At 31.3% G+C, this 15162-nt stretch overlaps 3 protein-coding genes across 3 annotated transcripts; 1 reads left to right on the forward strand and 2 right to left on the reverse strand.

The window, feature by feature from the left end:
* Positions 1-555: 555 nt before the first annotated feature.
* LOC114185056 (cytochrome b5-like) lies at positions 556-2362 on the reverse strand. Its single transcript, XM_028072552.1, has 3 exons — positions 2246-2362; positions 1148-1214; positions 556-1047 (listed from the first exon to the last, which is right to left on the reverse strand). The coding sequence occupies exons 1-3, from the start codon at positions 2330-2332 to the stop codon at positions 791-793; spliced, it is 411 nt and encodes a 136-aa protein (XP_027928353.1). The 5' UTR covers positions 2333-2362; the 3' UTR covers positions 556-790.
* Positions 2363-6683: 4321 nt separating this feature from the next.
* Positions 6684-8340, forward strand: LOC114185057 (60S ribosomal protein L13a-4). The gene is made up of 4 exons (XM_028072553.1): positions 6684-7056; positions 7517-7633; positions 7744-7831; positions 8009-8340. Exons 1-4 carry the CDS (start codon positions 6785-6787, stop codon positions 8150-8152), a joined length of 621 nt encoding a protein of 206 aa, XP_027928354.1. The 5' UTR covers positions 6684-6784; the 3' UTR covers positions 8153-8340.
* A 1015-nt stretch (positions 8341-9355) lies between these two features.
* Positions 9356-14585, reverse strand: LOC114185058. The gene is made up of 5 exons (XM_028072554.1): positions 14443-14585; positions 13771-13922; positions 13632-13685; positions 13358-13409; positions 9356-9734 (listed from the first exon to the last, which is right to left on the reverse strand). The coding sequence occupies exons 2-5, from the start codon at positions 13854-13856 to the stop codon at positions 9525-9527; spliced, it is 402 nt and encodes a 133-aa protein (XP_027928355.1). The 5' UTR covers positions 13857-13922; positions 14443-14585; the 3' UTR covers positions 9356-9524.
* Between the last annotated feature and the right edge of the window lie 577 nt (positions 14586-15162).

Here is a 15162-nt window from a genome sequence, read left to right on the forward strand (position 1 = left end):
ATTTATTATATTTTAAATTCTTTTTACACTTTTTTGAATTGGTGTCTATTAAGTCTTATGATATTCAAATAAGCAAATTCTATATATGCATTTGATCACAGCCACTGCGTTTGGAAATCATAGTACAGTAATATGTTGATAACACTGTATTTTTCAATGTATATCAAACATATTCCAATCTTTTCGTTACCATATAAATAGTTAAATTTAAACTTGTAAAGATCATAAAGTTCAACTATATAAAAAAATACTCATAAATTTATCGTCATAAAATTCTTAAGGTAGAAGTAATATTAATATTTTATCAAGATCAGGTGTCTCTCTTGGATAAATACTCTGAAAAGACACCCCACAAATAAAGAAAATGGATTACATTTCTTCCAAGAAACCTTAACCATCTTCCAAGTGCACTTGTTAAAGTAGTGTTATGCTTTGTGTAGATTTAAAAATAGTGTTTTCTCATAATAGTGAAAATGGAATGATAAGTCTCAATTTTACATAAGAATTAAATGTTCAATATGCTTTCCAAAGATAACTTTATTAGTGTAACCAGAATCTCATACACTTCAAATTCTAAAACTACCAGAACTTTAAGGAGCAGAAAATTGTTCTAGTAGCTTATCAAGGATAGGGTAAGACAACCAAAAAATCAACAACAAATGACAGTGACAAGGAAAAACAGAGTGGTATATCCTATTCATCCCACAAAATCCTAGTTTCATAGAACAAAGCAATCTATATTTGATATTAATGGTTGAACAAGATTCAAGTGTTCATGCAGTTTTAGTGGCTATGTTGATTTGTTATTGTAGAAACGAACACCAATTGCAATACCCAAGACAATCAGAGGAACTAGAAACTGCAACATCTTGGTCATGAAACTTGATGATGCGTTGTTCTGATTATTTTGGATTTGTTTTGGAGGAGTTTGTTGAACTTTGGCAGGCACGGTTGTTGGATCAATGTCCCCAACATATAGATCCTTTAACATGGCTCTAGCACTCTTACTATGACCAACATCCTCAAAGTCATCAGTAGCATCTTTCCCTATAACAAATGACATTTTGGGTTGTCAAAAATACATTATTTGAAAACATATAACTCAAGTGTGTGACATCAAGTTGGTATATGTAAATCAAATATACACCTGTGGAAGACAACAAGACATCATCACCACCAGGATGGTCATCTAAGAACTTTGTGACATTATAAACCTGTTTCAAAAAGAAAAAAATGTATAATACTAAAAACAATATATTAATAAGTGCTTGCTAACCTAACTTGAAAGCTCATTAAAATTTAAATATGATGAGAAAGAGAGAAATGAAATCCATACTTCATTAACTTTTATATGTTTGTGTGTATGTAGTGGATACAGTGGCATTAAGATATCACATTCTTTTGAGAAGCTTCATATGCTTTGAAAAACTCTTAGATGCAAAACACACTAACACAATACAAAAACAATGTTATAAAATTATTTAAAACTTTCCCATGTTGTAGTTAATGTTTAAGTAGATAACATAATTCACTCCTTTTCTAATGACATTTATAGTAATATATACATCAAACTTCGGAACATCACTTAAGTTGATTATAAAAACAAAGAGAATTAGTATAACAATGTTTAGTTGACCATAGAAAGAGGGATACAAAAGAAGGATAATAATAATGTGATATTATGAACATATCATTTGTATTAGTCAGGTTTAGGAGTTGTGAACAAACAATGTGTTGTATTAAGCACACCGATGAATAACAACAAAATCAATCTAATCTTGATTTGCGTAATTGAAATTCTTATTGAATATACAGAAAATTAATTGAATTTCAGAGATAGTTCAATACCAAAAGAATCAATTTTATGGTGATTCATGTGATCCACAAATAATCACTTCTCACATTGCAAGCAGAAATATGAATACCAACACCCATTTGCAAACCAGAGTTAATTAATAGTGATAACCAAAATTAACCCGCCACACAAATATCCAAAACGTTCACCATGTGTTTGTGAAAAGGATGCATGCTTCATCAATCACTAGCATATAATGTTATTCAGACTAGACAGAAAGATACATACAAAGGGAATCTCAAGATCAGATCCAATATTCATTGTTATGCATGATTCCATTTCATTTGAGCTTTTTTAATGAATACCCAAATCAAAAACACAAAACCTAGATTGTAGAATCAAAAAAATATTTGCATCGATGCATGTATGCATTGGTAATATCACACACACCTTTCCATCAATGATAAGCCAACAATCTTTGGAGTTGTTGTGTTCAGAAACTTGCGCCAAAGTGTAAACCATGCGCTCCCCACCCATTTATCTTAGGAGAGCAATGATACAATGTTGTCTTTTTGAAGAAATTGATGATTAAGGAAGGTATTTGGTATTAAGATGTTAAAAGAATTTCAAAGCGTGCAACATGTAGATCGGTAAGAATGGTTAGTTAGTTAGTTATATGAAATTATTAAGGGGAAGAGATAGTTACCTTTGGGCCCAAATAGTATTGTGATGTTTTACTCATTTTGTGTTCACACTGTACAACTTTTATATTTAAAATTATTTATTTTGCTTCCTATAAACTTTTTAATTCTTCAAAATGTATAAGGACTTAATAGATGTATAGAAACTAAAATAATGAATAAATTCTATATATAATAACTAAAATAAAAATGTTGTAAACAATAGATGGATCGATTAAATCTAAATTTGTTTGTACGTAAGATTGCATGCAGTCACTAAATTTAATTTATGAAATTATAAGACTATTATTTTAGTGTTTTTAAATTATCAAACTGTGTTAACTATAATTAGTAAAATATTAGTAATTATTTTAATTAAAATTGTAATAGGTGCATGATAAAAATTTAATTTGAAAAATGACGCATTATATATATATATATATATATATATATATATATATATATATATATATATATATATATATATATATATATATATATATATATATATATATATATATTTTGTAGTTACATATTTTAAATATTTTAATTTTGTAATTAACTTACGTAATTTCAACATTTTAAATATATCAAAATTAATTAAATAAATTATTTTGAATCACAACACGTACGTACAAAAATCGATACATAAAAACTTTGATTTTACTATTTAGACTTGCTTCTTTGTAATATAATGTTTTTAAAAGCATACTTGAAAGATAAAACACTATAACAAAAATTATATTACATAACAATAAATGATTTACAATATCTAAATATTTACATTAATCATGTCTAATAATTATAATTATATTTAAATCTGTAATCAAATTATGATTATATGGTTATTAATTGATCATGTTATGGATAATTATAAGATCATTAAAATGATAACATTATGGATGACAATCTTCACTATAAAATTGTTATAAGAGCCAGGTTGTTGATGGTTATTTTCATTACAAGATTGTTAAAACAATTAAATTATTAATGATATATCGTTGATCATAACTTTCATATTAAAATGGTCTTATATTGTTGAGGATGACTTTCATTATAAATTATTAAAACAATTATGTTGTTGATGACAACTACCAGCATAAAATCCTTAAAACAATTATACTATTAATGATGATTTAAGCAATCTAGTCCTAATAAAAAAATGTTTATTAACTCAAATAATCTTATTAATACTATTGTTGTTAAAACCTTGTCAGTCAAAAAAATTCCTCTAGAAAAAAAAATTGGAGGAAAGAATTTAATATGTATGGCAAAAATATAAATAATAATTAAAAACAAACACAAAAGAAGAATTCAAACTGTAATAGAAGTGAAGACCACTAGAGTACCATGTTTGAAATATGAGTGTTTCATCTAAAGTTTGAAGGTGATATTCCTCCTTTCCAACTATTTCAAAAGTTCAATTGGTCTCACCCATCTACGCGACAATTTGTTGATAACGTGTTTGAGTTGAGCTTTTATTCAAACTCAATATAAAATCTTGAAGCTTCATGGTTGAATCCCAAATGAATATCTTAACCCACTTCTCTATAGTAACTTTAATTTGAATATGACCTTTCTCTCTTTCTCTTTAATAGTACACAAGTCACTCCATCATCATGCTTAGGTCCCTTCTTTAGTATAAAGGTAAAACCTAGTTGTTGGTTGAGAAATCTCTTTTAGTAACATAACATATATCCCATACATCAAATAAAGTGGGGTTTCCTTGATCGTGGATTAGAGCATTGTGTGATATGATTATAACACATGTAGAAGTGTCTTAACTTAGTGTTAACTAATTTTCTTTTCAAAACCCTTATCAATACTTTATTATAACCTCTTATTGACCACTTGTTTGTAGAAGTTTTATTGATATAAATATTTGTTGTATATCCAAATCTAAATATAACATTTTTCATATTTATTTGAAAACTAAGTTCCATTGTCTGTGACAATTATTTGAGGAACTCTAAATTTGAACATAATGGGGTTTTGTGTTAACTATTTAACCCAATTTGTTGAAATAACAACAATAGGTTCATCTTTGATCACTTTGAAAAATTTTCAACACCAACAATTAGAAATTTCATGTCTTAGTACTTGTGAAAAATGGTCTAAAATATCTAGTCCCCATGTATTGAGAGGTGAGGGTGAGACTATCCAGTGAATTTTGTTGTAGAAAGCTATACATAGATTTGCAAACCATTCATGTTTTTCTTAAACATTGGAATTATGAAAAACATTTGTTATCTACCTTTGACAAAAACCTTGATAAAGATGTCAATCGTCTTGTGAGTTGCTTAACTTCATTGACACTAGTTGGACTTGCATATTGATGATATTAAAACATTTCCTTATATTGCTCTCAATGCCTCTTTGAATCAACATAAAATCCAACAAACTTGCCATCAGTTTTCAAATTTAACTTTAATGGATACTTATTGTGTCAAACAATTCAACAAAATTAACATAATGTTCCAAATTTTTGCCAAGCAAGATTGAAGTAACTTATTCATGAGTTGTTTTTAAGTGGCAACCAAATCACATCCCTATGTAACGATAGTTTGAGGTTTGTTCCATAAATAATATATTTTCTTCATCTCTCATGTGCATTTAGATATGATTTTATATTGAATATGCATCCATAAAGGTTAAAAGTTCATAATCAGATGTCTCATATGCTAAATTGTTTATGTTTGATAAAGAGTACAAATCCTTTGGGCTTTTTCCTTATTAAGATTTGTGAAAATTTTTCACATGTCACTTTTTCAATGTTTTGTTTTACCATCATAACATTTGTCCACTTGGTTGGGTATTTGATCTCTTGAACACAACTTACATCTAAAAACATCTTTGTTTCTTCTATCATTGTACACATCTCCTCTTCAAACTTCCTACATTTCTAAATGGCTATCTTAACAATATGATCAAGGACTAAATATGACATGAATTTTGGATTATTATATAGCATATAAATAATTAATTAGGAAAATACTTCCTTATTATAACATAACAATCATATTAATTATTCTTCAAACTTTGAATCAAAATGTACCATATCCCTCACTTCTTTTCCCACTTCTAGCATCTTTTATTTATTTTATAGGTTGAGTTTGTCAACACTAATCGTGGATCTAGATATTACAACTTTATCTCAACATTTTAGTTGACTGAGACAAAACTCCATCAATTTTCATACTTCATCACATTATTGTTATTTGTTGATTGAGTAATATAATTGTTACTTTGTCCAATGACATCAAATATTTTACTTTTTTTAGTCATAGAAACTAATGCTCTTAGCTTATTCAAAGAGGTCTTTCTAATAAAATGTTGTACAAGACTAATGTATTACCGACCAAATATGAGACATATGTATCAACATTGTTCCTAAGCTTACACTTTAGTTGATGAATCTTATGAGTATTATCCTCTTATGGAAAAGTAAAAGTGTTAAACACATTTGCAAATTTTTGTTACGCTTTAACCTTCAATTTTACCACAAATTATCTTAATCTTACTTTCAAATCTTACCTTCTACAAGTTGAAAAAAATTCAATGTTTGTTAAATAAAAATGTAAAAGACAAGAATAATCTAATTAAACTTATGAGTCAATAGGTGATAGTTAAATATGAAAAATATTAAATATAAAATATATTGGTATGCATGAAAAATATTAAATATAAATATATTGGTATGCTTGCATTTTAAACTCAAAGATAAAATTGAAAACATTGAATTTTTATTATCAAAATATTGACCCGGAGTCAAAATTGAAAAGAATATCAAGGAACTTGTGTTTAATATTTTAGAATTTTTTTTACCACAAAAGCAAAGCCATAAAGAATTTTTACCTCTTCTCTAAATCTAGATGATGATTTTTTTATTTTTTATGATTGCTTACTTAATTGATGCAATTAATTGAATTTTTTAATCATTTATGATATAATTTTACTAATGTGACAGAATTACCATATAATTAACATTAAATTTTAAAAAAAAAACTTAAAACCCAACAACATATTCATAATTTAACTGAGCAGCAAAAAGAAAAAAAAAAACTAATAAAATATAAAAAAAAAAAGTAAATACTTTTAATTTGGTTGAGGAGCTGGGTTTACAGTTCAACTTGTTAGGCCCGTTGGATGAAAAGCCCAACCCACACTCTCCCACAGCAAAAAACCCTAATCCAGTAATCCCTCTGCGCCTCCCTCTTATACTCAAAACCTTAGCAGTCGCACACAGCAGAAGAGACCAAAGAACCAACCTTCAGTGTTGTGTGGGAGAGAGGAAGAGAGAGAAAAAAAAATGGTTTCAGGGTCAGGGATCTGCGCGAAGAGGGTGGTGGTGGACGCTCGCCACCACATGCTGGGAAGGTTGGCCTCGATCGTGGCCAAGGAGCTTCTCAATGGGCAGAAGGTGGTGGTGGTGAGGTGCGAGGAGATTTGCATCTCCGGCGGACTCGTGAGGCAGAAGATGAAATACATGCGCTTTCTCCGCAAGCGCATGAACACCAAACCCTCTCACGGCCCCATTCACTTCCGGGCTCCCGCCAAGATCTTCTGGCGCACCGTTCGCGGGTTAGTGTTCATACTCCTTTCACCCCTTTGAAAAAATCATGAACTGTCGCTTTTTAAATGTTTGCAATTGGTATGACTGTGTATAATTTTAAGTTTGAGTTCTGAAAGTATGCTTTTTTTTCCCATAAAATTATGAAGGTCTTAGTTAATTGACGTGGATTGATGTTTACAGATGAAAATTTATGTGTTTAGAATGAATGTAGTGTTTGAATTTTAATTGTACATAATGGGTTTAAGTGATCTTTGTATTCAACCTTTACTAGATGGATAGCGTTTTGTGTTTTGGGGATTAATTTATAATTTTTGCAATGATAGATATGTTTCAATGATGGATAGTGGGATAGGGCTTTTCGATGTTTTGGGATTACTGTGTAATTTTTGCAATATTAGGGTTTGCGATGAAGGGTATTGATGTTGTTAATTCGTGGGAAGTTTCTCTGAAATGTGTGTTTGTTTGCAGGATGATTCCTCACAAGACTAAGCGTGGGGAAGCTGCTCTTGATCGATTGAAGGTTTATGAGGGTATTCCTCCTCCGTACGACAAGACTAAGAGGATGGTTGTCCCTGATGCTCTCAAGTGAGTTTTACTTGGGTTTTCTTAGAAAATTAAATTTTGGTTCTTCAATCTGTTTTGATATTATTGTTGTTGTTATTGTGGATACTGAACTGGTGAATGGAATTAACTAGGGTGTTGAGGCTTCAGAAGGGTCACAAATACTGTCTTCTAGGCAAATTGTCATCTGAGGTTGGATGGAACTATTATGATACCATCAGGGTGAGTTCTTGCCTTCTGTGTATTTTTTATTGTACTTCGAATTTCGTTTTTTCCTTGGTGAATTGTCAAGTTAAATCAATTTGGTCTCAGTGTAGCATAATGGGGACTAGATTGAAGCTCTGTCACTTTTTTGAAAATTTCTTATTCTGAGGTTTCTAATTGCTATATTGGTAACAGGAACTGGAAAAGAAGAGGAAAGAGAGAGCACACTTGTGTTATGAGAGGAAGAAGCAGCTTGCAAAATTGAGGGTGAAGGCTGAGAAGGTTGCAGAGGAGAAGCTCGGTTCCCAAATTGAAATCCTTGCTCCCGTTAAGTACTGAGTAGGTGTATGGTAGTTAGTGTTTTGAAGTTTTGGTTTGTGGTGTATACCCAATTGAACTCCATTTCAGTTTTGCTGGTCATCTTGGACTCTAGATATGACTATCTTGGAAGTTGTTTTACTTTGTTTGCTTTAGAATTTTTATGTCATCTGATTAAGTTCTATTACATATTGTTTTTTTTTGTTGTCTCTATGGTGTGATATATTGTGGCATTTTAATTTTACCTCCTGCATGAAGATGGACTAAATGCAATTTTTACCTTAAGTTTTATGCTCAACACGATACATCGTTTTCTAGTATTTGTAATTGTGTAATTCGATAGAGATCAACTGTGATCTGAAATGATGTAATATGATATCAAAGGGGAACGCATACCCCAATTTGGTCTCGTTCGACACGTTAACGGATTCGATCTGAAAGGCAATTGATCCAAAGGATCAAATATGTGAAATTGCTATAAACAATCTTTTTAACATGTAATAGTATCTACCAATGTTGTCTTCGTCAACTTGTTAATTCCTTATGATGGGATGTCAAAAAAGTTGTGAAAGTCATGTAATTTTAATGCATTACAAAGTCGTTATGTTCTTTTTGAACTACAAGGCAAAATATAAGTGACAGATCAAATAGATTAACCGATTGATGCCACTGTCAAGCTAATATTAAGTTTCAATAAGATGATAGTTTCATTCCTTGGTTTTTTTACTATGCCTTTTGTTGTGTTGAAGTAGAGATTCATTAAAAATTTAATATTAATATTATAGAATTGAATGACAATAAAAAGAGCATAAACTGACCATGAATGTTCTCATCGTTAATTTACAGTATGTAGCTATCCTATATATTGAATTCTTATATTCCATAATTTTACCAGATTACAAGAAGAATCAATCTTACGAATTTGAATGTTGAGGAATGAAGAATATTTATTTAAAAATAAGAGGGAAGCAAAAAATCGATCAAAACCAGGTAGAATCCTTTTGTAGAGGGAAACAAAAGTTCGTGATATTTTAGGTTCTAATTTCAATTTTTCATGTCATTATACATAAAAATAAAACATTGGCAATATTGCAAAGTTAAAGAATAAGAAGTCAATTGAATACCTATTGAATGAAATGTGATAATGTAATTAATTCTTGGCCTTAGAAAGACAAGGTGTGAAGAATAGTTATAAGTGATACAGAAATGAGGCAAGGTACCGTATTGCCAATCAAAAACGCCGAAATGGCATCCAATTAGTTGTCGTTTCTAGCCAGTTATAATATTTTTCTCTTGATGATCAACTAAATTCTACACTCCGACAATTATCATAAAGCATTCCAATATGGTTGTATTAGAACAAAAAAATTGATAACAAACAAACTTTGTTTCTTCATCCATTGCTTTCTGTATGTGAGAGGGAAGAGCTATTGGAGGCATGTGACTCAGAATTCTTGTTGAGGATGAAACCTTTACTCCCAATGTTTTTGAAAAATGTCATAAAACTCTTAACACCGTCATCTAGATTACTCTGCAGCATTTGAGGGGAAAACAGTTCTGGCTTTTCTGAAGCTTTTTTGACCGAGATTACTGCAAAATTTATCTGCAAAAAGAGATTGTGAAAGTCACAAGTTAATGGAGTACTAATACTTCGACACATTAACACTTTTTCATTCATATCATAATAGTAATTAGATACAATAAAGCATTTTCACCAACTTTGCTCTGATCACATTACCTTTGCTCCCTGTATTTGTTTAGATATTAAAATAAAACTATTTTTTTTTTTTGAAAAATTAACGGTTCTTACTCATAAGAAATACAAACAAACTATTTAAGAAGTGGTCACTACTGATTTACCTCAATAACGTGGTTAATCAACACTGGAAACAAAATTTGATTTAACAAATTCTAACATTTCAGTTGACCATATACGCCAAACAATTTCAAACTTACAATCGTTACATGATTTTGATCCTCTCTACTTCTAAAACCTATTTAACTATAACTCAAACTACAAAATAATGATGACTTTAATAAAGCCTACTCCACGTCTTTCATTTGTTTCTATGGGTAGGCTCTCCTCCTCATTTATATAAGGCAAAACGTTGATCACAAAGTTGTGGCATTCAAAACATGTACTGTTTGTTTAATTAATGAGGCTTGTAAATGTGAATTATGTTATGCATTGCCAGTATTACAAAAGGCATGTGGTTTGACATTGCTTAGTTTCCAAACTTTTCAAAAGGTTTATATACAATGACTCTCCATGTACCTTCAAAGTGGGTAGCAAAAGGGCGAGACTTGCCTGCATGAAATTGTGGGGCTAGTTCGGGCTGCATGTTGCAATTCATTCTCTTGCTAATTCTCCCCTGCATGTGTGATAAGGATGTCCAAGTCCTTTTGCTGCTTGGTTTAATTATTTATTTTCCTTTTGCCTTTGGTTAATGTATATACTTCACAATCTTATCAGATTTCCTATTTTTTTGCCTAGTCAATGTTGGACCCTTGGCTTGCGGTAATTTTGGCTTCCACGTTACGTAAACGTTGGCTAGCAGGTTCCATGGCCTCCATTTTCTCCACAACATTCATCCTTTTCTTTTGTAACCTAAGGAGGATTGTGTAGGTCAAGTCTCCATGTCCTGTAAATAGGAGTCTCTCCTCTAAAAACACATCTTCACTCCTTCTATGCTCTCCTCCCACTTGGGTTCTACTCTTTGGTGAGCGCTTGCTAGTTTTGTGATTCCCAATACCACTCAAAAAGTTCCTATTGTACCTTGGGAGCTTACACAAGATACTGCGAATAAGTCCTTAAGAACCGTGCTCATCCACACCTTAGGGAATCATTTTATCCGTGTTCTTAACCAACTTTCATTACAAATTATACATCAATTTGTAGATCTCAGATCCAGGGATACTGTATTTGTGGTAAAAGCTGGCTTAAAACAGGAACAATGTGGTTTCCTGAGGGCGTGAATGAGCATTGCTCTTAATGACTTATCCATAGTTTTTTTTTTTTTTTTTATATAGGCAAAGAATTATAATAAATGCTCCAACCCTAAAGCCTACACTTTTACATTTGAACACCTTCCACATCAGTTAATATATATATATATATATATATATATATATATATAATCCATCCATTATGCAAGCGTCCTAGAGTAAAACAGGAACCTCATGGGTGGTATGCTAAGGATCAAAGAATCAGCAAGCACAAGAAAGTAGAATCCAAGATGGAAGAAGAGGAGAGCGAGTGAAAGTGTGATTTCGGAGGAGAGGTGAGGGAAGTATTTATTGGGAATGAAAACATGACCTACACAGTTACACGTTCCAGAATCTCACTAAGTTATGAAAGAGAAGGATTAAGACTGCAGAATAGGAGGGGGCCAACATTCACATAGAACGTGCAACGGCCAATGTAGGCCAATGTAGCCATTCAAGGTTCAATGGTGAGACATCTAGGGCAAGGGTCCCCAATGTTCACATAGCCAAAAAATAACGAATCTGGATATATATAAACCAAAGACAAAAAGAAAATAAGTATATAAATCAAATGGTAAAAAGGACCTGGACCTCCTTATCAAACACACGTGCAATGGGGGGAACCAATCACAAATTGAATTGATTGAACACAAAAACTGCAAATGAGACCCACAACTTCATGCACACCATACCCACAACCTTGCTAGCCACTTTGAAGGTATATGAAGAGTCTTGGTATAAACACTTTGAAAGAGAGGATAGGAAATATGGAATTTGGTACCTTTCGGAATAATCAAAATACGATAGTATTCCCCATCAACTAATAGTCACTCTGGTAACATCATAGTGCATTAGATATGATACTTAAACAAATAGAAGTAAAGTAACTCGGCCTCTTTTATACATATGGCAAGTATTTGATCATGAGTCATGTGCAATGAATTTAACTGTCTATTTGTGTTGTGAAAAACTGATGAAAACATGAACTAAATGTATGTCTTGAGGCATGTATATCCACTACACTTAAGGACTTAGCCGCAGTGTGTTGTGCAAGTTCCCTAGGATACAATAGGAACTTTCCGGATTTTCCGAGGAACTCAGAAACTAGCAAGAAATACTCTTAAATGAGTAAATAACCCAAGATTTTAAGAATAGATAAAAGGGAGAGAAAGAAAGAATGAGAGAAGAGAAGTAGAGAGAGGGCACGAGAATATGTTTTTGGAGGTGAGCAAAATAGATGGGGAAAGGGTTTATGATGAGCCAAAAATCCCCTAACTTGCGGAGGAAAACTTAAGCAACAAACCTAACGTTCACACTACAGTGGCTTGCGGAAGATGGTTTACAACGTTCAAGAATCGATTGTAACGCTTTTAATAAAAAAGGTAGGTAGACACCGTTGGTTTCTTATTGCAAAAAAGGAGGAACAAGCTTTTGCAGTAGTTTTAGTGATTTTTGTGTTAAAGAAGGTATTATCCAATAGTGTTCCTTTTATATAATAAGAAACCAGCGGTACCTACACTTTTAATTAAAAGGGTTACAATTGATTCTTGAATGTTGCAAATCATCTTCCACAAGCCACGATGGTGTGAACATTTGTTGTTGAAGTTTTCCTCAACAAGTTATTAGGAGATTTTTGGCTCATCATAAACCCTTCCTCCACCTATAAATAAGGGCTTATGCTCACCTCCAAAAACATATTCTCGAGCCCTCTTTCCGCTTCTCTTCTCTCATTCTTTCTTTCTCTCCCATCTATGTTTTCTGAAAATCTTTGGTTATTTACTCTTCTAAGAATATTTCTTGCTTGTTTATGAGTTTCTCGAAATATTCAGGAAGTTCCTATTATATCTTGAAGGACTTGTGCAACACACCACGGATAAGTCCTTAAGGATAGTAGATATACACGTTTCAGGAAATACATTTGATGGTCATGATCCTTGAATCTTGATCCTATATGCATATTATCAGTTACATTTTCAAAGTCATGCTCGCAGTGTCATTGAAAAAAAATCCACCAATTAAGAACATCAAAGACAATCAATGATAAAACTTATAATGAAGTAACAAAGATGAAAATATCGGAGCAAGGTATAAGAATAAATCAACAATAGGCCAGCTAAAAACAATGTAAGCAATAAACCAATGGTGATGATAAAATCAAGAAAATAGAAATATATTAAAAGAAGTAAATGCTTGGCTCAAAACAAAATGATGCTTCTAACAATAATAAAATCGTAGTCATACTGATTGTGAGGCCTTCTGCACCAAGGCTTTGGCAAGTGGCAGTATGCAAAACCTTCAGACAGAGAAAGAAAGAAAAATAATTAGCAAGTAATCAAGTATAAAAAAAGGTGTTTTGTTGCTTAGCTTGCGTATAGAATTTCCTTTACTTTTTTGCACTCCATAAATTAGAAAGCTAACCAGTAGATCGCACACACTGTTTTTAAAGTACATAATTTTCTTTTTGTGCATTCAAGAGCCACATAAAAAGATTTAATAGAAAAGGGAAATATCTTACATTCCTCTGCCTCCATCAAGTGCTTCCTCTGCTGGGTCTTTCCACTCATCGATTCTATCAGACAAACCAATATTTGAAAAATATATTAGGGGGACAACATTAATACATATGAAAGAGACAGATAGGGTAGAGACATTACACCCATCCATAGCGACGGTCAAACAGAAGCTGCTTAGAAGATTGTCTGGAATTTGAAACATTGACTCTTGAGTTTGTAGATTCCATCTACCACACTTATTTGCTAGACGGAGATAATAAGGAGTACCTTTGAGTTGATAACTGGAAAAGAAGCTATAACAACAAAGAATTTAGACAGTCAGATATTCGTTTAAGATCCAACATAGGGGTCATTTTGCATAGATAATTTTAATTTTATTTTGATCCAATCTCGAAAAATATATCACCTTAGCAAAACTTTACTAGGGTTAATATACAATTTCATCCGATACTCTTCACCAGGTTTTGTAAAACAGTCTGTGACAATGATTATTGTTGCCACAAACAGCCACATTTGTCCCTAATTTCTCACAAGTTCAAAGATTGTGATGAAACCTTCACCAGTGGGGTTGCTATATAACTATTACACCAATCTAAGAGTTACTGAGCATCCAACTTTGAAAACTTTTCAACACAGACGACGTTAGTGTATAAATTGTATACCCTTAAACAGAACATAAAGTTCTCTTCATTCTGAGAATTAACCGATAAGTTAAACGGGGAGAATACGTAATCAGTGACATTTCCAACCGTGAAACTAACCCAGAAGTACCACAAGTACAGGAAAACGAAAATATACAAGGAAATGAGTTACCTTTGGGTAAAAGTTGAAGCTTGGAAATGGGTGTGGCTCAAAACAACTATTGTGTAGATGGTGTGAAGAAAGAAATGGGTTTGTTCGAAGCTGCAGCAGAAAAGGATAAAGCTGCGTGAGATTTTTCTTTTTTTTCAAAAACATAGATCTTTGGGCGAATAATCTTTTTACAAATTACTTTGTTATTTAATATTTTTCAAATAAAAATATAAAATGTTGAAGTAATATAAATGTAGTATTTTGAATGTACAGTGTAAATGTTTATGCTTATATAATTAAAATTTGAAACTTACAATAACTATTTTATAAAAATTTTTTATTAATTCGAGATTTTACGTTAAATATTCGAGCTTAATTGGAACAAATTATTACAATAATTAAATCATATATAAATACTATTAAAAATATAATATCATAATTTTACGATGTTAAAGTGTAAATTCTTAAACATAAATTAATAAGTTAACTTTTAAAGAAAATATGAAAAGTATAAGAAATTATGTTATCATATTTAAATTAAAGTTTTAATAACATTTATCAATATTTACTATTGACAAGAAATTTACATGTACAATAAAATAAAATGATAAATATTTTAGTACTTTTAAGAATTTTTTTTGAAATAATTTATCATTAAATATTTTTAACTGAATTAACTTACACCCATGTTGGATTAGTTGAATAGTTATTTCTGAAGTTGGTTTATGATTTCTTTAAATC

This window comes from Vigna unguiculata, chromosome 5 (assembly GCF_004118075.2).
Source record: "Vigna unguiculata cultivar IT97K-499-35 chromosome 5, ASM411807v1, whole genome shotgun sequence".
In the NCBI taxonomy this organism is placed as follows: domain Eukaryota; kingdom Viridiplantae; phylum Streptophyta; class Magnoliopsida; order Fabales; family Fabaceae; genus Vigna; species Vigna unguiculata.

Excerpts from the sequence above, each read along its gene's own strand:
- LOC114185058 (XM_028072554.1), bottom strand. The coding sequence starts at position 13,856 with ATGGAATCTACAAACTCAAGAGTCAATGTTTCAAATTCCAGACAATCT. Across the intron at positions 13,686-13,770 it reads GACCGTCGCTATGGATGGGT|AATCGATGAGTGGAAAGACC; the intron begins GTAATGTCTCTA and ends TTTGTCTGATAG. Across the intron at positions 13,410-13,631 it reads CTTGATGGAGGCAGAGGAAT|GTTTTGCATACTGCCACTTG; the intron begins GTAAGATATTTC and ends CTCTGTCTGAAG.
- LOC114185056 (XM_028072552.1), bottom strand. The coding sequence starts at position 2,332 with ATGGGTGGGGAGCGCATGGTTTACACTTTGGCGCAAGTTTCTGAACAC. Across the intron at positions 1,215-2,245 it reads GGCTTATCATTGATGGAAAG|GTTTATAATGTCACAAAGTT; the intron begins GTGTGTGTGATA and ends TTTTTGAAACAG. Across the intron at positions 1,048-1,147 it reads TGTCTTGTTGTCTTCCACAG|GGAAAGATGCTACTGATGAC; the intron begins GTGTATATTTGA and ends CATTTGTTATAG.
- LOC114185057 (XM_028072553.1), top strand. The coding sequence starts at position 6,785 with ATGGTTTCAGGGTCAGGGATCTGCGCGAAGAGGGTGGTGGTGGACGCT. Across the intron at positions 7,057-7,516 it reads TTCTGGCGCACCGTTCGCGG|GATGATTCCTCACAAGACTA; the intron begins GTTAGTGTTCAT and ends GTTTGTTTGCAG. Across the intron at positions 7,634-7,743 it reads GTTGTCCCTGATGCTCTCAA|GGTGTTGAGGCTTCAGAAGG; the intron begins GTGAGTTTTACT and ends GGAATTAACTAG.